We start from the raw sequence: 22,861 nt of genomic DNA on the forward strand, positions 1-22,861 counted from the left end.
TGGTGGCAGTCTGCTCAGCTAAATGAGCCACACCAGGACCTGTTTTGTTCACCGATAAGCATCTCTCCACGTGCTGACGAAGGGTAAGGCCTGGAGATACAGCGTTTCTTGTAAGGGAAGATGGAAGGAAATAGGAACTTGGAGAAAATTAGCACTTTGATAGTTACATCAAATCTGACAATGAGAAATTAAGAGAAACAGTCCTGCCAGCAGTGAGCTTAGCAGAGCCAGCGCGGGGATGCCTTGCAGTAAATAGCCTGCGGCGAGCATCAGAGCTGAGGCAAAGCTCCCCTGGGCGCGTTTCATCTGTGAGGAGCAGGTAAATCTGACAGAGCCGGCTGGCAGCGGGACCCCTGCCAACAGCGCGTGAGGTGCTCAGAGGTCTGCCCGCAGGTACCCAGCCCGTGGCCCTCTCACACGGGGCTTTGTTTCACAGCTTCTCTCTGTTCCCCTCTCCTCTGTTCTCTCCCGGGCTGCTCTCTGACTCTCGGGTGCCCCAACGGGCTCCTTTGCCCCGCGACCTCCTGGTTTGATCTTCTCCAGCTGCTGCCTCTCCTCAATTCCGTGCGCCTGGCTCCACCTCCGGTCATAAAGAGACGCACTTTCCAGGTAGACTTCTCCTCATCGCCTGTTTCTGAGCCTACCCTGATTAATCAGCTTGCTACCTGTCTTTCTTCCCCTGCAGAGGGGTTTCCAAGAGGTTCGGGCAGAGCTGAGGGATTTTCTTTGAAGCGGAGGAAATCTTTGATGTGATAATGTGGCTAAAAAGAAATGCACTGAAGCCAGTTTTTTAACTAAAAGAAATGAGCCATGAAACTGTTCTTAGGACTGTTGACAAGCAGTCTCCTACCTTAAGGAGTCAGTTCCTGCATATTCCAATCTCCAGAAGCTAGAAAGCTCTTGCTGAAATGCAGCTAATGTCTGTGAAATTTAACGGAGATGAATGAATAGGCAAACGCCTCTTCCAAGGGCTCGTCTAGTCCGAGACACTTGGGAGAATGTGTTTAAATAAGCTCTTATAATGGTTTCATTAAGTTGCATTAAATCTTTGTGTAAACACATGTATTTTGGTTTCCAGGGCCATAATTCCTGTTCGGTTTAGTTTGGGAATGAATTCATAAAATGAATTACGGACATATGAATAGTGAATGAGAACGTCCACAGTCGGGAGCTCATGTGGCTTTTAACGAGCCTCCTTTAAGCCCAGTTCAGTCGGGATTAACTTTCCCGCGTGGGCGAACTGCTGTAGTTACCCCGCTGAAGTGAGCCGGGCACCTCAATGGAGTTTTGTCACCCCTGCCTGTCCAACAGCTGGACGCTGGCGGGAGCTGCATCCGCGGGACAGGACTGTACCACGGGGCGCCGGGCCCTGCCCAGAGCTGGTGAGACCCTGACGTGCCGCTCAGCCCGCCGCCTCAGCCCCGCTCCTATCGGTTCAGCATTCACACCACACGGAGCCCGGCGGCTCCTGCTTGTCGCCTTTGCAGTGACAGTCCGAAGAGCCGGGCCAAGGACTCAGCCCTTGGGAAGGCTGTGAAAGCTGGAGTTTGTATCCAGGATGAAGTGGGAAACTTGAATAGCTGCCCCGCGTCCTGTCGTCAGCCAGGGCTGCAAACTCCCTGTGCCCCAGGGACTAACCTCACCGGAGAACTTTGCCGTGACCCGTTTTGCTGTATTCATTCCCCAAGTGCAACAACGTGCAATCCGCTCCCACAGATCTGCCAGCACCAAGCAATTCCAGAAGCCTGGTGTATAAATACTGAGAAAAAAATGTGAGGCTGCAAATGAAATGTTAGCACTAGTGCCTGGGAGAGGAAAGTCCTGCTGCCGCCTCTGAGCGCTCTGGGCAGGGGCTCGGGCTCAGCCAAGGCCTGTGTCAGAGGCTGAACAAGCCCTGCATTGCTGGGGCACAACTCAGGTGTTCAAAGGAACTGCAAATGAGCTCCAGTCAACAGCTAAAAATAATGAAAGTGACACCTTATCTCCCACTTACCGTATCCACTCACCACCCAGTTAGATCTGCGGGTGTCTTTTTGTGCTGAATGCATTAACAAGACTATAAAGATGCTGCAATAACGTGTTGTGTGTTTAGGGACCCGCGGACAGGCACTTGCTTACAGAAAGCACGTTCTGTCCAGTGCGTTCCCTGCGGGGGTGCCAGCACCCACTCCCAGCACTGTGCTGTGTTTTAGTGCCCTAAATCTGGATCCCGTGTCCCCATGTATGGGCTACGGGGTGAGCCAGGACCCACTTGTAGAATGGGGAGAAGACAGGGCGCCCTCCGGCGTGGGCGGCGAGCGGGCTGCTGCTCCACACGACATGGCTTCCCGTGAGCCTGGCCCGCGCCCTGGAAATGTTCTCTTAAATAGACCTCGTGGCAGAAGGGATGGAGTTTGCAGCTTATTACTTTCATTTATCATTCTAAATAAAGCAAACATGCCTGTATCTGCATGTTTTACTAAAGGCAGCCAAGATAAACAGCACACTTGGTCGGAACACATGCAGGGGACAGATTTCGTGCGCTCTCCTGCACACACAAGTGTGTGGGAGAAGACTTAGTTCTACCAGGCAGTAGCGTACCAGGCTGTAGAGAGGATCAATGCAGCAGAGACCAAACTGCCCACCCATTGATTTACAATTGAGAAATGACAATGTTTGGTTTCTCCCTTCCCGTGGATCCACCAAGGAGGGTTTTTCGTATTCAAACGGGGTCACCAGCAGTAGGATGTCATGATGTTTTATCTAGGGAGGGAGCCCACGAGACTAACAGCTTAGCACGGGTGCCACGGCGCCCTTAGGAGTTTGCTGGATCCATCGATTGTGGATCAGCAGTCTGGTATTCCAATGTGGCGCTTCCAACCCACTGTCTCCTCAGCGCCGCGCGCTCCCGAGCTCGGGTCCTTGGGGCCAGATGGCATCGCTGAGGCACGAGCCACAGCTGCCGAGCGGCTACCGAGGGGAGGAACTGCCTGCAGCAGCCAGAGCTTGAAGCGGCAGGTGGCTGCGCACGCACTACTGTGCTAAATCTTACGGAAACAGGCTCTGCCTGGCGTATGTGGGGCTCCAGAAATGCCATGATGATCGTGTTATTTTCTTATGGTTTTGCGGAGTTTCTACTTTTGGCCCTTGGCAAAACAGAGGGAGTGTTGTCCCAACAAATATAGCGCGGGGCTGAGGTAAGACACTGCGGCTTTGCCTGGAAGCGCCAGTGTGGTCACGGGAGCCTTTGCTTCACATATGACTGTCAAGTGCTTTGGAAAGCCTCCTGAGAAGCTTCAGAGATGCTGATCCTTGACGTATAAATTGTATTTGACGGACTCGGTGAAGAAAAAGATGTCTTTGGACTGTACAATCATCTGTAGGTCCCTTTTAAAGAGAGCTCTAACAATGTCTTTGCAAACTGAAGGGCGCTGGCTCCGGCCACCCAGGCAGCCTGGCCACCATGGAATCACAGAATCATTTCAGTTGGAAGAGACCCTCAGGATCATGGCGTCCAAACATAACCTAACCAACTCTAGCACGAAACCCTGTCCCTAAGAACCTTGTCTAAATGGCTTTTAAACTCCTCCAGGGATGGTGACTCCACCACTGCCCTGGGCAGCCTGTTCCAGTGCCTCACAACCCCTTCCTAATATCCAATCTAGACCTCCCCTGGTGCAACTTGAGGCCGTTTCCTCTTGTCCCATCACTTGCTACTTGGGAGCAGAGACCGTCCTTGCTGGGCTCTCCCTCGCTCTTGGAAACCTCTCCTGGCACTAACCTGGGACTCGCTTCTGCCTCTTCTGCTTCAGCCAAGCTGAGCCGCCCTGATCCCTTTCGGGGCAGGAGGGGTGGGTGTGAAGGGTTTGCACTGCTCGCCCATAACCCCTTGTTTTAATGAACCTCAGGGTGAACAAGGACAAGCAGGAATCCAAGGTCCCCCGGGACCCCCTGGCCCCCCAGGGCCCATTGGACCAGCAGGACCCGAGGGAACCCCAGGACAGCCCGGGCCAGTGGGGCCACCTGTAAGTCTAGTTACAAAAAACCCTTTCTGCTTCATCCTTCCAGACTCCTCTGGCCTTTGTTGCCTCTTCTGAAGCCAAGATAGCCACGGCCAGGAGACGCGCAGGGCACGCGCTGCGTGGGGAGGAAGAAGCTCTCAGGGAGCAGGGGAGGCGGAGGCGCGCGCCCTGCACTGCTGTCTCTGTCTGGACGTGCAGGCGTGAGCAGGTGGCACCAGCCCCATTTCCTTCTCCTCAGCCTCCGCAGACGGCCGTGGGGAGGAAATAACACGAGGGGTGTAATTGTCCTGCTCACAGCAGAAACCTGACTGATAAGGGTCCCAGTGACCCCTTTGAAGTCCTGCTCCCGTCCTGTTCTCAGGCTGGTAACGAGCAGCCAAGGAGGGTGAAAACAGAACCGCCGTTTAAAATAATGCTGTTGCTAAATGGCAGGGGATGGGGCAGAAAATCCTGGTAACATGTCTCTCTCTTGCAACAGGGCAGAGCGGGAGAACCTGGGAAGCCTGGCAGGGATGGGAAGGTAGGTACCAGAAACCCGCTCTGCTCCTGGGAGCTGTGGGCAAAACGCGACACGCGGGCCCTGCAGCGGCTGAGAGGAGCTGCCATCCCCAGGAGCTGCCCAGGCCAGACAGCAGGACAGCCAGGGCTTGTCCCCTGGGGCAAAAGGGGGCTCCACACAGCACAGCAGGGCCAGACGTGCTGCCAGCACCCCCATCTTGCTTTGAGCTCCGAGCAGCCAAAGACGTGGTGACTAAACAGCTGAATTGCCCTAAGCAGGCAACATCCAGGGTGCTATAGATGTCAGAGCGTATCTAGACTACTTTTCTCCTTCCATCTGCTCACATCAGGAAGGCAGGTCCTGTAAGGATGGTTTGTTTATTTACATTTAGATATACACTTATCCGGTATGCTTAAGGGTTCATATCAGGTAAATTGTTTGGTTATTTCCCATTTAAAAGCACAAGTGGTTTGTTTGTTAACGTGTTCTCCCTGTTTAGTTTGCCAGAGGGAGCTGCACAACCTGATTTACTCCAGAGCTGCACTGTGGGCTGGGAACGAGTTTCCCAAGCAAAGCTAGAGAAACAGGAAAGATGCTGGAGCACAACGCAAAGCGGCTTTTTGGTTTTGTGATTCCCCGAGCCCAGGGCTGGGGGCACAGAGTGTGACAGGCATGAATTGATTTGGGAGCGCGGGTTAAGAGAATTTCCATCTATGTGAAGAATAGACAGGGGATGTTTGAGTTTGCTGGTGCCAGTCGTCTCTGTGGAGGGGGGTTTCAAACGGCAGCAGCCAGCATCTCCCGTCACCCTGCAGCCCACGAAAGGTTGTCTACGTGTGCCAACTCCAGTCTGTTTTGATTTTATCTACAGGGCTTACCTGGGCCTCCTGGACCAAAGGTGAGACATCCCAGCTGGATTAGAAGGGAGCAAGGTGATGAACAGAGAGGTGGACACTCCTGGCAAGGAGAGCTGTGTGCACTTTAATGGGTGGCGGATGGGGAGAGGAGGTTACACCAAACCGCTGAGGAAGATTTCTAGCACAGCTGGGCGCTGCCTCTGGGGCCGGGCCATGTGCTGACTCAGGGGTTTTGTCCGGGCGACATCTCAGCCGAGCGAGGCACGCCTCATCAGCCCCTCTTGCAAAATCCTTTGCCACACACAGCTTTATTGGCTTCTTCCACTCCCAAGGCATTTACCAGCGCTTCAGGAACTGATTTTGCAATGCTATTGTTAACTCCACCACAGCTTCCCATTTATTCACTTGCCAAAATGCAAGTGGAGGTGGTGGTTGTTGTTTTTCAGCTGCAGACACCCACCCCCATTTGTTTTTATTGGAGATATTTGGCCCGGGGAGGAGATGGCACGGCAGAGCTAGGGCACGGAGCTGGCAGCTGCTGCCGGTGCCTGCTGCACCATCCACCCCAGGGCTCAGCACCCTGCCCATGACAGAGCCACCCTGAGCAACAGGTGGATTTTCCCCACGGAATGTCCTTCCATCCCCAGGGAGAAGGGCGGGGATTTGTCCTTCCAGGCCAAGCCTCACTGTGTCTTTTTGCCTTTTGCAGGGAGACCCTGGGGTTCAGGGATACCCCGGCAGAAAGGTAAGATGGGGAGCTCCAACATCGTTAAATGAATTAAGGTGCGCTGACGCCTTGCACGATCACGGCTGCAAACCTTTGGACTCCGGAGCCCCCGAGCTCTGCTGCCGCTGGACACGGGGTTGGGATGGGAAAGAGTCCAGGTTAGAAGGCAGAAGCTGGCAATGCCTGAATGCCTTCAGCAGCAGCTCATTAGCAGTAGGGTCGTCAAGCCCAGAGGGTGTAATGAAGAGACAGAGACAGGGGAGAGACACAAAGGGAGATCAAAGGGGAGAGAGGGGATGAAGAGATACTGCAAAAGCCGTGGCAGCTGGAGAAGGGGAAGGCGAATGTTCCCAGCAGGCGGGAGTCTTGTGTCCCCTGTTATCTCCGTGCTGCTTTATTGGTGCTCTGTGAGCAAAATGACAAGACCTGAGAGCTTTTCAATTAGTTCTGTATAAACTGAGAAGTTTTTGTTATGTCAGGAAGCGGGAATTATAGCCCCCGCGGACGCAGAGCCCACTTCTGCGGACAGATGCGATTTATTGCCTCTGCCATTTTTCCATTAGGAGCCCATCCTGTTGCGGGCGCTGGGCGGGCGCTCGCGGCGCTGAGGGGTCCCCGCAACGACCTCGCAGCGGGGCCTCTCCCGCGAGCCCCTCGCACATGAAACCACTCGTGCGGCTCATTCGCTCACCAAGCAGAGAGCCTGCGCTCATGTCAGAGGAGCGATCCCGCGGTTGTGACCCCTCTCTGGGAAAGGTAGAAGCAATGGATGAAGCAGAAGAGAAAATCCTCCCTGGGGAGTGGGTCAGGGGAAAGGGGGGAAAAAAGCAGAGAGTTGAGCAAAGGTGTTCGCTCTGATATGATATAGGATCACGGGACCGTTCCCTTCAATCTGTACACTTTGCAGCCTGAATATCTTGATGCAGAATGGTGTTCCTCTCCCAGAGGGCCCCAGGTGGTAGGTTGGTGTGTGGTGGGCTCCCCTGTGTGGGACACCCCTTACACAGCTTTACTGACCCTCAGGCATCCCGCAGGCTCCTGTTCTTGCTGCTCACTGTGTTTGCTTCTCCCTCCGTGTTCTCTCTCCTCTTTCTACTTCCCCAGGGTGAGGGGGGTGAGCCAGGCCTGCCCGGCGCACGCGGCCTCCCCGGAGCCGCTGGCCCCCAGGTAACCCTTCAACCCGGAGCCGGGGGGCTGCCTCCCGGGGCAGGGAAGCGGCGCCCGAGCCCAGAGATGCACTAGAGGAACGCGGGGGTGCCAGGGGCTGCAGGCGGCTGTTTGCTGTGCGCCCTGGAAACAGAGAGACTTGCTCCTGTGTCAAGAGACAGAGCAGGTTTTGGCCAGAGCAGCTCCCGGTTGTGCTGAACCAGGGCCAGGTGCAGCCCTGCACAGGCCCCCGGTAAAGATTCAGACTGACTCGGCCTTTAGAGGCTTTTGTATTAAGGCTGGGAGAACGAGGACAATTCTGGTCCATGGAACGGATTGATAGTTTTTCTACACCCAAAAGATGTAGGAAAGCATTAGTACGGGTGACCTACAGCATCCAACGGGCTGGGCTGGTACCATGTTATTATCAGGAGCCAGTTGTCCCTGATGGTCTGGGGTCGCATTTATTGCACCCTCCCTCCTTCAACCACTTTCTCCTTGGCCATTGTTCTTATGATTTTACCGCTTGCCCGACTGCTCTTCGCGTTCACTGTCCCTCTCTGTTTCCTCCCTCTCTGTTCTCCGCCGGGCAGGGTGAAAAAGGGGACGCTGGCATAAAGGTAGGCACAAGAAACACAGTTTTCTACCATGGCAGATCATCCGGGAACCGCCGGTCCTTGGGCTGCTGGGCTGTAGGAGGAGGTTGGGTCTGAGGCGGCTCTGGGGTGTTGGATGGAGGACACATCTGTGCTCTGATCAGCCACAGACAGGCACTCCAAGCAGCCTGTATCCCTTTGGTGGAATTAGATTCTCACCAAAGGCATTTCTCTGACTATGAAGCTTGCTGGTGACTTTTTACAGCTCTCCATTTGATGGGCTGGATTGGGGTTTCCTCATAAAACCTTGTTAGCTGACGCATCAAATCCGCTCCATCTCTGCAGCTCAGGCTGAGGTTTGGCACTGGGATTTCTGTGTGTCGCTGGACCCTTTACAGGCTCATATGCTCTGTGCCCAGATGTTATCTATCTGACTGAAATTTACTGTGCTCATATATTTAAAGTACATTACTCAATGCAGACTGTGCTTAAAACATTACAACATTGGCAAGCGTTCGTGACAGTCTGAGCATGCCGTGTCCTGCCATACATCTTAAACATCACGAGAAAAGACTGGTCCTGTCATATTTTGAAAGGCATTACCAGTGACACATACATTTCAAGTATTTAATATGTGGCGTGCATCTCATTTATCGTGTAGCATATACATTTTCTATATTTTTTCCATCTGGATGGATTACTGTTTGAAGGGAGAAAAGGCCCCTTCAAAACTTAGCATGGGTGAATTACATCAAGTTTAAAGAAAGGTTCTTGGGGAGTGCAGGGTCTGGGTTAATAGCTGAACAGAACAGCAGCAATTGTCCTCCCACAAGGAAACAACGCCTCCTCAGAAATAATAAAGTCAAGTCTAAAGGCTCCCCTGTGTCCATCTTCACATCAGCGTAATTCCATCAAGCACAAAGGCATCGCTCCTGGTGTGCGCCTGTGTAAATGGAAACAGAATTGCACCCAGAACCTACATCTGTGTCCCATGAAGGTCACTAGACAACCAGTAAGTGTGATCAGCTGTGTAATTTGAACAAGTGTTTGACTCACAGCCCCCCAGCTTAGTCATCACGTTCAGCTTTACTGACAGGGTATTTTTTGAAAGGTCCTTAGATTGAGGCTTTTTCTCATGCTCTTGAGGAAAGAGTAATAAAGAAACTGGCCACAGCCTTGCTCAATAACCCCCTCGTAATCTGCCTTCCACAGAAAAGAACAAAAAAGGAAGGGTCCCTCTTTTAATTGGCAGCCAGTAGCCAGTACTGCTAACGAGCTGATCAGCACGGGCATGCTCTGTCGTGATGGGCACGAGTGGGTATAAAGCTGCAGGGGAGGAAGGTGTGAGGGTTTTGGCTGGAGAGCTGTGGCCTCTCTTGCCCAGTGAGAACAGGGGAGCAGGAAGGTGTTACCTAGATCAGTGTGAGGTTTAGGAGAGCTGGGCAATGCTGCTGGCAGAACAGGGGAGCAGGAAGGTGTTACCTAGATCAGTGTGAGGTTTGGAGAGCCGGGCGATGCTGCTGGCAGAACAGGGGAGCAGGAAGGTGTCACCTAGGACAGTGCAGGTTTGGAGAGCCGGGCGATGCTGCTGGCAGAGCAGGGGAGCAGGAAGGTGTTACCTAGGTCAGTGTGAGGTTTGGAGAGCCGGGCGATGCTGCTGGCAGAGCAGGGGAGCAGGAAGGTGTTACCTAGGTCAGTGCAGGTTTGGAGAGCCGGGCGATGCTGCTGGCTGTGCTCCCGGAGCCCTGCAGGGACCTGGGCCTTTTACATCTGCCTCTGGTGACGTGTCCCAGCTCCTGGCTCGGCTGTGCCGCTGCTTCTGCTGGGTTTGTACACCAGGTAGCATGGCGCCCTGTGCGGCGCTTCCTCAGCCCAAAGGGAGCTGAGGGATCACACAGGGACCGGCCTGGTGGGTACTCACTGTATTACCATGGCTTTCAAATGCATAGGGTTCAAAGATCTTCTGTGGAGTTGTTTTTCGTGCTTATTCTCTGGCTTCGGCTCTGGGCTTTCTTCCTGCTCTTTAATGGTGCAGGGTTATGTCTGTTGCTCCTGCTCTCTAATTAGCTCTAGTGCCTGTGTGATCCTGCCGATGGGGGCTGTGCGAGCCGGCTGAGGCCATGCTCAGCAAACACTGCTCCGTAACCTGCCCTGTGCAAGGGGCTGCCTCCCTCCCTGAGGGGGCTTTGCTTCTGCAGGGCTAAATAATATAAGGCAGTTTCCTCCAGGAAAGCGCCAGGGACAGGGAATACTTCCCACGCAGGGCTGCTCTGAGGGCAGCTCTGCAAGCAGAGGGGTCTCCAGCTGGAAAGCATTGGCCCTCCTGGTCTCATTTAAGAACAAAACCAGGGAGCACAGTTGGGAGGGAGGGACTGAGAGTGGTCCCCACTTCTTCACTACGAAGCGTTCATAATTACTAGTTTATTTTTCTTATGGCTGAAAATACCCTAGTTAAGTATCTTGTATAGGGTAGGAGGTACCCATGCTGCCCAGATCTTCTATATTATAGTACTAGACAGCGTTTTATAAAATAGAGTTTGCAAGATGCCATACTTGCAAAAAGTACTTTTTAAAAATAAACATATATACATATCCCTGCTTAACAGTCCTTCCAAGCAAGGGCTAAACACCTAGAATAAAAAATGGTAATCAGCCTGTCTAAAGATGGTTTGTTTTCTATTTACCACCAGATAGAATTCAGGCTAACAATACAAGGCAACCCTTGGCTTCTGTGTCTCCCCAGATAAGTTTGTCCGTGCTGCAGTCGCTGCAGAATGCCGTGGCGGGGGATGCGGCGGCAGGATGCAGACGCTGTGCTCAGTCCTGCTGTGCCGAACGGGCTCGAGAGGCGCTGCAGTGGGACATGGCGCCGGCCGGGGCGGTGGGCTCAGCGAGGGTCGGGGACACGGGCCGCGCTCCGTCTCACCAGCAGGGTTTCTCCTCACCTCGTGTCTGTTGCTCTCTTCTCTGTGTTTCTCACTCTGCTTCCAGGGGGAGCGAGGCATGCCAGGGCTGCCAGGAAGACATGGCTCTAAGGTACCTCGTGAACAGCAGAGTGACGCTTGTCTGCCTGGTCTCACCCGCCCCTCTCGACTGTCCCTGATGCGCAAGCATCGCCTGGATTTGTGTGTGTGTCTGTTAGTCACTGGCTCTCCTCAGCTGAATTCTTTCTGCTTCTAAATTGCAAAATACAGGGCCTAATTTATGAAGGAGATGGCGGGGAAGAGGTGTTTGACAAAGCAAATGGCATGCCCAGTCTGATGCTGTCTTGCAACATCAGGATGTTAATGCTTTACGCTAGTGAGAGCGGCCAATTGCCGACATCTATAGGGAACTGGTGTTCTGTAAATCGGGGCTTTCAGCGATGTGTGGTTGGTAGGGTTGCACAAGTGTGAACCTGCACTAATGCAGTGACAAGTCAGGGTCAGCGTGCAAGCAAGCTTGCATGTGTGTGCACTGCGGTTTGAGGATGAATACTAGAAAATAACATAATCTGCCACTTAAAGGCCAAAGAGTGAGGAACAGGCGTCTCAAATGCACTGCGAAAGCCTAACCCCAGCCACTCGCTGCACGTCAGCCCTTTCATGACTCTAGCCCGAAATCACTAAAACCTACTAACCCCGAGACCATCTGGAATGCTTTTTCCCCCTTTTATTGCATAGAATCCCTGATCTCCATCTTCTGTCCTTGTGTTTTTTAGCTTTGTCCCTGATTTCTGTTTCAGAAAGCTGAGAGGTATGATCCTGCTGCTCTCTGGCTCCCCACTCCTCGTTTGAACTTTTTGAAGCTCCTTTCACTTTGAGCTTGGCTCCCCGTCCTCCTCTCTGCCCCATGTGCTACACCCCAACTCCTAACACCGCTTCACCCCTCCCCTCTCCTTACACCCTTAGTATCACCTGCTTCACTAACTGGACCTTTTCACCAGGACCTAACTAATATTAACACAGGGCGTACAGAGATGTTAGAGCAAAGGGCTGACAGGGAAGACCTGCTTTTTACACCAGGAAAACGTGACTGTCCCTGTGGGAGCAGCTGTCTCGGATTGCTGGACTCCTTGGTCTCGTGGCGCTGGCTCGCTCAGTGCTGCAGAATTGTGCCCGAATTGCTGTGCCTGGAAGTGTTGTTTGTCCCTAAGGTGGTTGGCTTCAGAGCTCTCCTCAAAAATTTACTGCAGGGTTTGGCTTTGGTGAGGGAAACAGAATGGATGGGACAGCCGGCTCTGGGGTGCGAGCTGGCCTTGCTCAGGATGCTTGAGCTGATGTAGCTGGGATCAAGCGCTGAACTGGTGTTTGGTCCTCAGTCTGCCTTTGCATTCCTGAGTTATTTGACACTGTTCTGCTTGTTGGCCTTCGATTCGCTTGCAGGACTCAAACCGGGGAGGGTGGAAATCTGGTTGTCCTGACCGGGTTGTGCTGACGCTATCTGTCTCTGGAGGAGCTTTCTGGAAAGCAGAGCCGCTGCCATAGGTGAAGGGCCTGCGCAGGGAAGGAGGATGCGTGCTGTGTGCTGGTGCAGCGTTACTTCTGAGTTTCAGAAAGGAAAATATGTGGATTTTGCCTTTTTGGTTCCACCTGGCTGATACTGCTTTGTTTTTAAAAGTTCGCGTCCGGTTCATTTCAAACAAGGTGTTCCTGTCTTTCCAGGGCGCGCCGGGGATGGCGACCGCAGGGATGAAGGTCAGTTTTACACTGCGCTGCAACGGCTTAACTAGGATGCGCTTAAGAACAAGGCCTGGAGTGAGGAGAGCAGAAGGCACAGAAAATGGTCGGGCAGCTCCGACTAAAGGGGGATATCGGAACTGCTGTTGCTTTTGGCAGAGTGGTCAGTGAACTCCTGGTACTCCACAGCAGTGATGGGATGGCAATAGAGCAAAAGGCCAAGTGCAGATTTAGGGGCTAAAGTTACCCCGGGGATCCGAGATGTACAACGAGACAAGGAGCTGTTGTCCTGATTCCTCCAGCTGCTGGGGAGAAAGAGAGAAATAAGAAGTGATTTCCAGGGCTGGTGGGGAGGGTTTTCTCCTTGATGCCACACTGGTCCCGTATGAACGCTGCTTCCGCACCACCCCAGCTGCAAACACGGCCTTGCTCTGCTCCTGAGCGCACAGAGCGAGGAGCAGGCAAATTCCTTAATGCCAGCGGATAGGTCTTGTCTTATTGTGCCCTCCTGTATCTGGTGAACCTCCTTTCGACATACTGCAACCTGGTTCCTCAGCCTCATAAAAGCCTCTTGTCTGAGGCTTGCTGGCTTCTTACAGTGGCCTAGGAGCCGGCTAATGAAGATAAAACAAGTTCCAGGCACAAATACTAATATGTATTTAAAGCATCATGATGCCCTTATTTACAAGTCCACGGCCTCCACAGATGAACGTTCTTTGCTCTGGTAGCTCTGGGAGGTTTTGTGGTCTCTCATCCTGATTTGTCACTTTATTTTCCTGTCTCTTCCACTCCAGGGCGAGCCTGGGACTCCAGGAGAAAAGGTACTGTCAGAAGACTCTGCTCTGAGCCCGCACTTTGGCTTGGTTTGTGTATTCTTCCCCCTCCCAGAGCACCTGAGGGAGCTGAGGAATGGCTCTGTACTTCCCAGCAGCCAAATCCAGGTCCTGCTGGCACTTGCCAGCATAGGAAAAGTGGTGGTAGCACGTAGTGATGCCAAGTGAGAGGGGGGCTGTACTGCAGACAGAGTCCCTCCCTCCTGCTCATGTCTGTGTTGGTGGGAATACCCTCTAGTTGCTTTCCTCCTTGTCCCCCTACTCCACAGAATACGCACAGCGCACTTTGCTTAGCAAGTATAAGTGTGTTCCCTCTCCCCCTTCCTTGTCCGTCTTGGCCTCTGTGTGCGCCCCAGAAGTGTCCCTGTGCTACTGCAGGGAGCTCTCCCATCGTGCGCCGTGTGAGCTGCCCTGCACAGCCTCCCTGGCTCAGTGCAGCCTGACCCGGCCTGAGCTCCTGTGCGAGCGCGGCACAGAAATACCCCGTTGCTCTCCATCACTAAGCAGCCAGCTTGGTTTCTGAACAGCTGGCTCCTCTTGTTTGAGGCTCGCTGGCTTATGTTACAGCATGCGACAGCCATATAACAGACACCTTCTCTGTCTCTTTTCTTCCCCACGAAGGGAGATCCTGGAGTCCCAGGGAGGATGGGCCCCCCAGGTTTGCCAGGGAAGAGGGGGCAGCGGGTAGGACATTGTGTGTTTGGGCTCGGTGTCCTGGCAGTGCTGTGTTCCTGCGAGCGGGACCCTGCTTTGCGTTGCGCTGTCGTGCTTGCGGGGGATTATGTGTCCTTCTCTGGCTCTTCCCCCTCGGTGGAGTGTTTGCGTGTTCCTGCTTGCAGGAGGTGGGGGGCTGGCGGCAGGCGGGTAGCATGGGATGCCTGGGACATAGTCTTGTCCTGGGAACGATTAAGGACAGTGCTGCATCTTTTTGATTCCAGAAATAACACCCCAAACAGGGACTCAGTAATTTGACCTCCCTTCTAAAGCAATCTGCTGATTTACGCTGTTGTTCAGGCAGCACAGGATGTTTTCTGTAGCCCTTATGGGCGTGTGTATTGAAAACTAGTCCTTGAATGAAAAGCAGGACACCAAAAGGGATTCACAGGGGCTGGGACAGAGTTAGACATTGTATCCTAACAAAAACCCCAAAGGCCAAACCTTCTCTTTGGGTGTGAGATCCTGCAAACGTTTTCCTTCTTTCCGGGGCGCGCAGCAGTAACTCACAGCAGCAACGTGCGTGCCCTGGCAGGGAGGAAGGCCGGGTGGCAGCCTTACAGGTGGCCAGATGGCCTTAGACAGAGAGGTCACTGCACTCTAGAATTGCCTGAAAAAGATAATTGCTGCTAGTTAATTATTTTCCACCAGTGCATGTCTGTTCTGGAGCATTGATGCAAGTCCCCTGCATGCCAGATGTGTGCCCCTGAGCGCTGGCGCGCAGCACCAGCCTGTGCAGGCGATGGCACGGCGCCACCACGAGCTCTCTGCTGGCTTGGCTGGTCGGGTGTGCTGCTGCAGCGCAAGAGCCGGGCACCTGCTGCGGAAAGGGGGTTTGAGTTGTTCTTTGTAGCCTGTACATGTTGTTAAGTTTTGGAGGTGTGAGGGTTGCGGGTAAGAGCACACGTTTCTCTGACAATGTGGTTAAAACACCATGGTAACAAACCTCTGGTGTCACTCTCTGTCCCAGCAAGATGCAGACTGCTGAACAGGACGCTGCAGCTGGAAACCAGGGGTTTAGCAGCTGCATGGAATGGACTGACTAGAACATAAATCCCACTACCTGAGCTCTGGCACTCCAAAGATGACACAGATGCCATGGTGAACTAAGCAAGGTCACTTTATCAAGTGAATGCTGGATGCCCTTGGTTGCTCGCTGCCCCGTGGCATCCTCCGAGGTGCCTCCCGCAGCTCAGCCAGCAGGTTCTGCTCTCCAGGCATTGTTTCACATCACCATCTCCAGCCTCTGCTGTTTGCCACTCGTTTTCACTGCTTTTCACGATCAGGACGTGTCACAGAGCTTGGCTGCTGAGACACTGCACTGCTTTTCTTTTGAGAGCGTGATGAAACTGGGAGTTGGGGAGCAGGCAGCGCCCATTGTTAGAGGTGCAGGAGTGGCGGTTGTGAGATTTTTGCCAAGGCGAAGCAGTGTAACTCAAACTGTAATGAGGAGGTGTGAGAACTGGGATGGACTCAAGCAGCGTACAGCTGTGAAAATAGCTGAACTCTATCAGGGCACAGAGAAAGTCCTGCACTCCAAATCAAATCTGCCCTGGGCAAGAACTTCTCTGTAGTATGGAGTGGGGTGAGCCTGTGCTCAAGGGCCGACAGAAAAGGGTTTAGCAGACCAGAGTGATAAGGTGGATGCACAGGGGGGATCCTGGATCCCTTTCCCATCCACCTTCCTTTGGAGAGAAAGCAATGCTGTGCAGGGATAGTCTAAAGGACAGGAGCAAACGTTCACCGTCCTGAGCAGGTACTGCTGGAGGATGCCTTGTCTGTGCCTAAAATGAAATTGCCTGGGGAAGGGAAAGAGGGTTTGAAACCAGGAGCGGCTCATCCTTTGGCTGCTCCTCCAGGACAGAGAGCCTGCAGAGTCAGCCCCGACCATGTCTGTGTTGCCAACAGGGTGAGAAGGGGCGAGCTGGTGACCCTGGGCTTCCCGGACTCCCTGGCATGAAGGTTTGTGTCTCCTCTGATTTTTTGGGGGGACCACTCTCATCTCCTTTCCTTCCTGCTTCCTGCGTGCAGCTCGTGCGCTCCTGGGTCACCGGTGCAGCGTGCTGTGCAGAGCTCGGCTGGTTGTCAGCCCCAGCCAGGGATGCGACAAGGGATCCTTTTTTGTGGGGAACTGCGGCTTTCACGAAGCGAGGGGGGACTGGTCCTGGGAACATGACCAGTAATGGTGGTGTTTCAGCCCCTCCTGCTCCAGGATGCACGTGTGAGGAGGAGATGGGCTCTGGGGAGCTGCGCTGCTGTGCTCCGAGTTGCGAGAGTAGAGACCCAGGGCAGCTCAGACAAAGCTCAGCTCTGAAACTGTGGTGATTTTTTTCTGCTGTGCTCTAGGATATGGATAGAAATTCCACGTTTTGAATCAGACTTTTATAAGGTGCTTTTCCTTTGGGAAAGGGGACAGTGCACCGAATGACAGTGGCCACTTCAGGAAAAGATGAGGGTGTAATGACAACTCGGTGCAAGCACCCCCAGGCAGAACTATTATGTATTGGCCTGGTTCCTGGGCGGCTGCTGGCTCTGAACATTCTAGGCTCTCAAGAGCCCGGCTTGTCCACTTGTCTTGGGCCCTGTCTCTCTAAGCCAACAGTTTGGCAAATGAAATTATGGAGATGCAGAGACTAAACCGTGGTGCATGGCTTGTTCTTCTTGCAAACAGGGAGACAAGGGAAGTGCTGAGAATGCCCTGGTGGGAACTAAAGGAGAACCTGGCCCTCCAGGTCTGCCAGGGCCCCCTGGACCAAAGGTGAGTGTGTTTTCCTCCAGCGATGTGAGGGATTGTGTGGGCATGAGGTGTGTGGGAAGGGGAAAAGGCTGCATTCACCTGCACCCACCTCTGATTACCCACTGAAGGGGTTCTGCAGGGTGTTCTAGTTTTGTTGTTTCAAATGCTGAAGGTGAGAGAATTTGTGAACTCTGTTTCTGGGAGGAGAACACCCTCCTTGTGCTCAAATAAGTCCCCTCTGGGCTCTGTGAGAAACCGGTCGCTCGGAATCAATGACAGCCTCTAGTCCCTGTGGTACTCCAGGCACGGAGGACATGGGGATGGAGCCCCTCCAAGTCTCACCAAGAAAACTTAAATCTGAGATCCTGTCTCAATGTACTCGGAACAGCCTTCCTGTGCACTTACTTTGGGTCTGCATGAGGTGCTTTCTGAACGCTCCCTCTGCGCTGGGCAGGACGAAAGGGCAGCCGGCGTGAAGTCCCAGCAGGAGAGCTGGGCACGGCAGGGGCCTCGGCTGCTGTGTCCCTTCCTCCTGGAAACGCAAAGCCGGCAGTGCAGTCACAGCCCTGCCGCACAGTGCAAACCCATCCCTTTCCCTTGTTTTCTCTCAGGGAGAAGCTGGTGACATTGGCTGGCCTGGCACCGCAGGGCCACGGGGAGAAAAGGTACAATGTGCTTCTGCACAATCCCACCCCACGTTCAGTAGCTGCACGTTTGTTCTTCCATGTACAAAACTTGGCTGAAGAGGAGCATTTTAAAACTGAGCTGTCTAGTCCCAGACCGTTTCAGAGAACTAGCAGAGAACAATTCCTAGAGCCGGAGCAAGCGAAGGGATAGGCTTTGCTAACAGCGTGTTCTTCTTGCTGCAGGGGGAACGTGGTTCACCAGGAGACCAAGGACCCATGGGCCCAAGGGTAGGTGTCCCTTCACTGACACTGGAAGAGTTTTGGCCCTTCAAAGGGATCTAAGGACAGTGGGACCACACTGCCCGTCTAGATTGGGGCTCTGCTTTCTCGGCAGACGTTAGCATTAAAAGTGCTGAGAACTGCTCAATGGCTGAGACGAGCCATTTCTGCACCCCACACCTCATCAGAAGACACCCCTGCCTTGGGGGAAAAAGTCTTCTGAGCCAGCTCAGGGTGAGTGCTCGGCTCATCGGCAGGGAGAGGTGGGTTTGGACACCCCCGTCTGAACTCAGGCCCTTGGCATATCAAAGGGCAGCAGGAGGGTGTTTGTTGTGTGCCCAAGTCTGATAATCCATCAGACAGCCCAGTTCTTGGATTCTAGTCCGAATGCCACCACTTCCCAGACCTGCCAGCTTTGGTGGTCACGGCATGGTGATCTAGGCTTGCCTGGCTACGCTTCCGTAGTGTTTCCTCTGTAAGATGTGCTTTAAAGAGCTTTGTTTAATAAATGGAAAAGCGGCGGCCCCTCTGAAAGCCCCTTTTCAGGGTGAACCCCAGCTCTGAGTACCCTGTGGGAAGGGCAGTCCCCAAGCCCTGGCTGAAGAGCTGGTGTCTTGCAGGGCCCCAAAGGAGAGCCTGGGAAGGATGAGATGATGGACTACGATGGTAACATCAGCGAGGCTCTCCAGGTGAGCAACTGCCCTCCTGTCCCGCAAACTCACTCCTGGGGGTTTTACTGTTTCCCAGGGACGCAGGCAACCAGGAACAACCACATCTGCTTCCTCGGCAGTAGCATAAAAGGAAGTACTCTGTTATTCCGTAGTCCCCTTCATCCCACGGCTCACTGCCTGGGGTGCTTTGGTAAACTCCTGCGCACCTTGTGTAGCCGATACAGTGACACTGGTGGATGTGGAGGTCGTGCGGTCCCCTCGGCGCGGTGCGTGGTTGGGTTTGATGGTGCAGGGCTGCCAGGCTCCCTCGCGAGCGCGCGGTGACGGGCTGTGGTGACCGAGCCGCTGTGCCCAGCTCTGGGCCAGCCTGGCTTCTGCTCGGGAAACAGGGAACTCATACAATAACAGCTTCGTGGGAGCTCCCTGGGCTGTTTGCTCATTTCGTAGGCTCCTTGCTCATTTGGGCCAGTGTTACATTGGTGCAGAACAAACTGCCTCCAAGAGAAGATCAGCTTTCAAATGCCTGTTTTCCTTTCTAACTTTTTTTTCCCTCCCCAGGAAATAAGAACTTTGGCCTTGATGGTGAGTTCCTAGCTCTGCTGGGTCATTTCGAGCGAGTAGCCCTATGTTCATCCTAAGCAGATGGCCTGACAATTTAGGTGCAGCTAAAACATTTGGCCTCTGCTGTTGGGAGCAAAAGTCGGGGCCACTGACAGCTGAAGGAAGAGCTTGTCTTGCCTTCTGATCGTGGCACTCGAGTTCTCATCGGGCCTTTTATTTCCCTGCTTTAAGAGGTAATACAGGCTCAGAAGGGGTGGGAAGAGCAAGGGGGATGACGGCAGCAGAGACAAAGGAACCTGGGGCGCCCTGCGCCAAGCTCATACTGGCAGTCTGTAGTGGACACTTTGTGATGGGAGGGGATCCGTGATTCCACCCTTGATAAGTGTAACTTGACATAACAGTCCTGTACAAAACAGATCATTTAAACCAGCAGGGACTACAGGCCCTTTGGAGACAGAGGGAAAGTAGTTATTTGGAGCCAAAAGAAGGGAAAAAGGGTCCCTGTATTTTGCTTGTCAGGACAAGAGACCTGGTTAGGAAAAAGGATGGATTTTTAAAAATGCAGCGCGGGTGTGAGCAGCACCAGTGCGAGAGCAAACCGCCCCCTCGCCTCCGCGCACCGGCCGCTCCGGGACTGAGCAGGAAACCTGCTCAACATACCAGGGCTGTCTAGCTCTGCCTAAGCTGTGCTTGGGATCTTAGTACGGTATTTCCTATGATCTTTATTCTAAAAATATACTTTTGTAGATAGGAAGGGAAAATCTTGTTAAGCTCACTTTGCTTTCAGGAGCCAGATAGCTGTGGTCATTTTAATTTTCTTCCATGAAAACATGAAGAAATACATAGCTAGCTACAACTCACTTTGGACCAGCATCCTGCTGGCTCAGGACTCCCTGTTGTTAGGCTTCCCAAGCAAATGCAATTTCCAGTGCAAATGCGAATTCCCCCCGCAATTTCCCCTTAAATTCAGAAGAGCTGTTTGGTTTCAAAACACGAAAATAAAAGCCCTGTTGATAATCTCAAATGCATTTTTCTTTATCCAGGGACCCCCAGGACTGCCAGGTGTGGCTGGACCTCCAGGGCCACCAGGACAGAAGGTATTTGCGCAGCGCTCGCAGAGCTGAGGGACACACACGAGCGGTCCACAGAGAACCCTGCCCCGGTGCTGCTGTTGTTCCTGCGCAGCACCGACTGTCCCGCTGGCTTCCACCGCTCCTCCTCACACTCAATATCCTGAAAGCCCCTTTTCCCACAACGATAATGCCTCATCTCAAAGATGAAGGAGCCTTTCTGCTTGCTGTCCCCTTTAGGAAGCGGTTTAGGGGAACTGATCTCTATGTGAGGATTCTGTCAGCTGGGGACTATGTTATAGCACTGGGACTCTGAACTCTGTCAGGGTAAACCAGGCTGGTGAAATTCTGAGGCAGTCACAAATGTATTGTTTCAATGGGGATTTCTATGCTTTTTTCCCTGGGTCTGCTAGTTAGCAGGGTCCCTGCAGACTACTTTGCAATGCCTACCCTTCGTCATCATAGTGCCATGCAGAAGGACTCAGAATAGCTGCTTTCGAACTGCCCAAGTACCACAATTCTGTGTTTCAGGGTGAAATCGGCTTGCCAGGTCCTCCAGGCCACGATGGAGAAAAGGTGAGACACGGTGCCCCTGCGGACCGCTCTTTCTGTCGCTGCTCTCATCCGGAGGTAGCGTTTTTCCATCTCTCACTGCTGCTGCACAGCTGCTTTTCCCACGGGGGGAAAAAAAATATATATTTTCCTTCACAAAAATGAGCATTCATGGCTTATCCAAGTCCCAGCTTACCAGGAGCAGCCGGGACGGCATGGCAAATGCACTTTGTCCTGCCCATGGCTCCTCAAGTGGCATCGCTGTGAGGAAGAGGATGAGCAGTGAAAGAGTCTCCAGGCCAGGGGGCCGCTCTGCAGGAGTGACCTTAATGCTGTCGGCAAATGTTTCACTCTCTGGGTTTATTTTAGGGACCACGCGGCAAGCCTGGAGAAATGGGTCCTCCCGGACTGCCAGGAAGGGATGGACCACCTGGAATAAAGGGAGAGCCAGGCCATGTCGGGGCCACAGGAGAAAAGGGCGAGAAAGGAGAGCCAGGACAAGCCGGCTCACCGGTGAGTAAACCAAAGCCTCTCGGGGCACTGCTTGGTATTTAGGTTATGGGGCAAAGCCCTGGGACTCCTCAGGTACCTCAGAGCCCCTCTGCGGTGGGTGCTGGAGGCGCCTCGCTGCTGTTTTATCAAGTGAGCTGATACAGCAGGCAGGTGTTGGCTGCCCGGCAGCTGTGCTGGGGCGGCTGTCCCCGGCTGCCCCCCTGCTCTTTGGGCACTGTGTCTCTTCCTCAGCTTGCTGCCTGGCCTATTGCTCATGCTGAAACGCTGCTGTAAGCAAGCAGGCCTGACCGTGAGCAAGGCAGCTGAGGTACCAGCACACACACCCTCCTGGGGGGCAGCTGCACGGGGTAAGTCCCAGCATCCCTGCCACTAACTGGGGCAGGGTGCCCAGTCCCCCTTTTTCAGTCTGTCACAACTTCTGTGCCCCCAGCACCAGCCAAGAGGGTTTTATGCGATGAGTTTCTGCCTCTCTACAAGACTGCTAGGATAAAACTCGTGCTGTCACAACAGGCAGCTACTGTGAGCAGAGCAGGGAGGCAGGAAAGCGGTCCTTGTCCCCGCTCTGGCGACTGGCACATCTACAAATGACAGGAGGGTGTCCAGGCATTTGTACATGCAGTTTCAGTGCTAGTGGAGCCCTGCATTTCCATGGGCGTCTGACGGTTGTGTGTGGTTTCCATTGTGTTCCTGGGAGGATAATAGCCAGTCTCAGGTCTTGCAACCATGTCTTGTATGTCTGCCTGACTTAGTCGTGCGAAAAAATCCACAAATCTTTCTTGATCCATAGGGTCTTGATGGCCCCACTGGGGAGAAAGGCGAGCGAGGCGACCAAGGGATGCCAGGACCGTCAGGATTGCCGGGTCCCATTGGACTTCCAGGATTGACAGTAAGAGTGAAAAAAGATGGGCTGCTCTTTCCTGCTTGGCAAAGAAAAACAGCTGTAGAAAACCACACAAGGGGGTGTTTCCTATAGCGCTGAGTATCTCAGGAGCAGCAGACCCCTTAGTCAGGTGCTCAGGTGTCACCGAATGTCCTGTGGCACTGCTGTTGGGCAGCCATGAGGCACCACTCTGTGCAGGGTGGCTCCTCTGGAAGCAGAGGCGCAGCAGAGCTGCAGGTGAGCTGCCTGTGAAATACACGATGTGTTCCCATTCCTCCTTTGCGGAACCTCTGCTTCCCCGCACGGGGGTGGGTCACAGATGGTTCTGGTGGAGCGAGACCCCGGAGCGCAGCTGGTGGTGACAGGGTCTGTCCTTGTGTGCAGGGAGAGAAGGGCGAGCCTGGGGAGCGCGGGAACAAAGGCAACCCGGGAGAATCGGTAGGTCACCTTCCTCACCTTCCTCCTGCAATCTCGGCCGCAGCGGAGGGATGATCTGGCAGCGGTGCTGCGGAAAGCCAGCACATCCCATCCTTTCATCACACGCCCTTCGCTAAAGCCAGCAGAACTCATCCTGTGGGACTGAGCGAGCTCAGCTCCTGGTGCCCTACTTCTCCCTTACACGTGATTACTTGTCATGAGCTGGATTTTTCAATAATGAATGGCTAGGGAAGAATAGAAGCTCATGGAAAGCATAACAAATATTTTCCTTGGCACTTTCAGTGAAAAGATTTCCTGAACGATACTTCCATGTGTCTATCTATATATATATATTTCAATTTATTTGGGGTTCTTCCGTTTGTTTCTTCTCCCCTCTGAACTTACCCCTGGCTGTTGTGGCAGCCTGCAGCAAGGAGCCCACGGGCTATCGGTGCGCTCTGCACGTGTGGAGCCAGCCGCCTCCTCTCCCATCTCCTGAAACAGCTGCTTGCTGCTGCCCCTGT

General features: G+C 53.5%; 1 protein-coding gene across 10 annotated transcripts in view; it reads left to right on the forward strand.

Annotated features, from left to right (window-relative positions):
- Positions 1-22,861, forward strand: part of COL13A1 (collagen type XIII alpha 1 chain) — a 50,049-nt gene that overhangs the window by 12,454 nt on the left and 14,734 nt on the right. For 2 of the 10 annotated variants that reach the window (XM_082052679.1, XM_082052684.1), the window contains 18 exons: positions 3,888-4,004; positions 4,480-4,521; positions 5,372-5,398; positions 6,067-6,102; positions 12,470-12,502; positions 13,279-13,305; positions 13,939-14,001; positions 15,940-15,993; positions 16,703-16,789; positions 17,380-17,433; positions 17,638-17,682; positions 18,294-18,362; positions 18,903-18,926; positions 19,949-20,002; positions 20,507-20,551; positions 20,897-21,040; positions 21,828-21,926; positions 22,305-22,358. In XM_082052679.1, coding sequence (XP_081908805.1) covers positions 3,888-4,004; positions 4,480-4,521; positions 5,372-5,398; positions 6,067-6,102; positions 12,470-12,502; positions 13,279-13,305; positions 13,939-14,001; positions 15,940-15,993; positions 16,703-16,789; positions 17,380-17,433; positions 17,638-17,682; positions 18,294-18,362; positions 18,903-18,926; positions 19,949-20,002; positions 20,507-20,551; positions 20,897-21,040; positions 21,828-21,926; positions 22,305-22,358 — 1,074 coding nt within the window. Of the gene's footprint in view, positions 1-3,887; positions 4,005-4,479; positions 4,522-5,371; positions 5,399-6,066; positions 6,103-8,768; positions 9,247-9,454; positions 10,863-12,469; positions 12,503-13,278; positions 13,306-13,938; positions 14,002-15,939; positions 15,994-16,702; positions 16,790-17,379; positions 17,434-17,637; positions 17,683-18,293; positions 18,363-18,902; positions 18,927-19,948; positions 20,003-20,506; positions 20,552-20,896; positions 21,041-21,827; positions 21,927-22,304; positions 22,359-22,861 lie in introns of those variants that run through there. The other 8 variants (XM_082052682.1, XM_082052686.1, XM_082052681.1 and 5 more) reach the window with 8 other exon arrangements.

The sequence above is a fragment of the Streptopelia decaocto genome (genome assembly GCF_964273445.1).
Source record: "Streptopelia decaocto genome assembly, chromosome: 5".
In the NCBI taxonomy this organism is placed as follows: Eukaryota; Metazoa; Chordata; class Aves; order Columbiformes; family Columbidae; genus Streptopelia; species Streptopelia decaocto.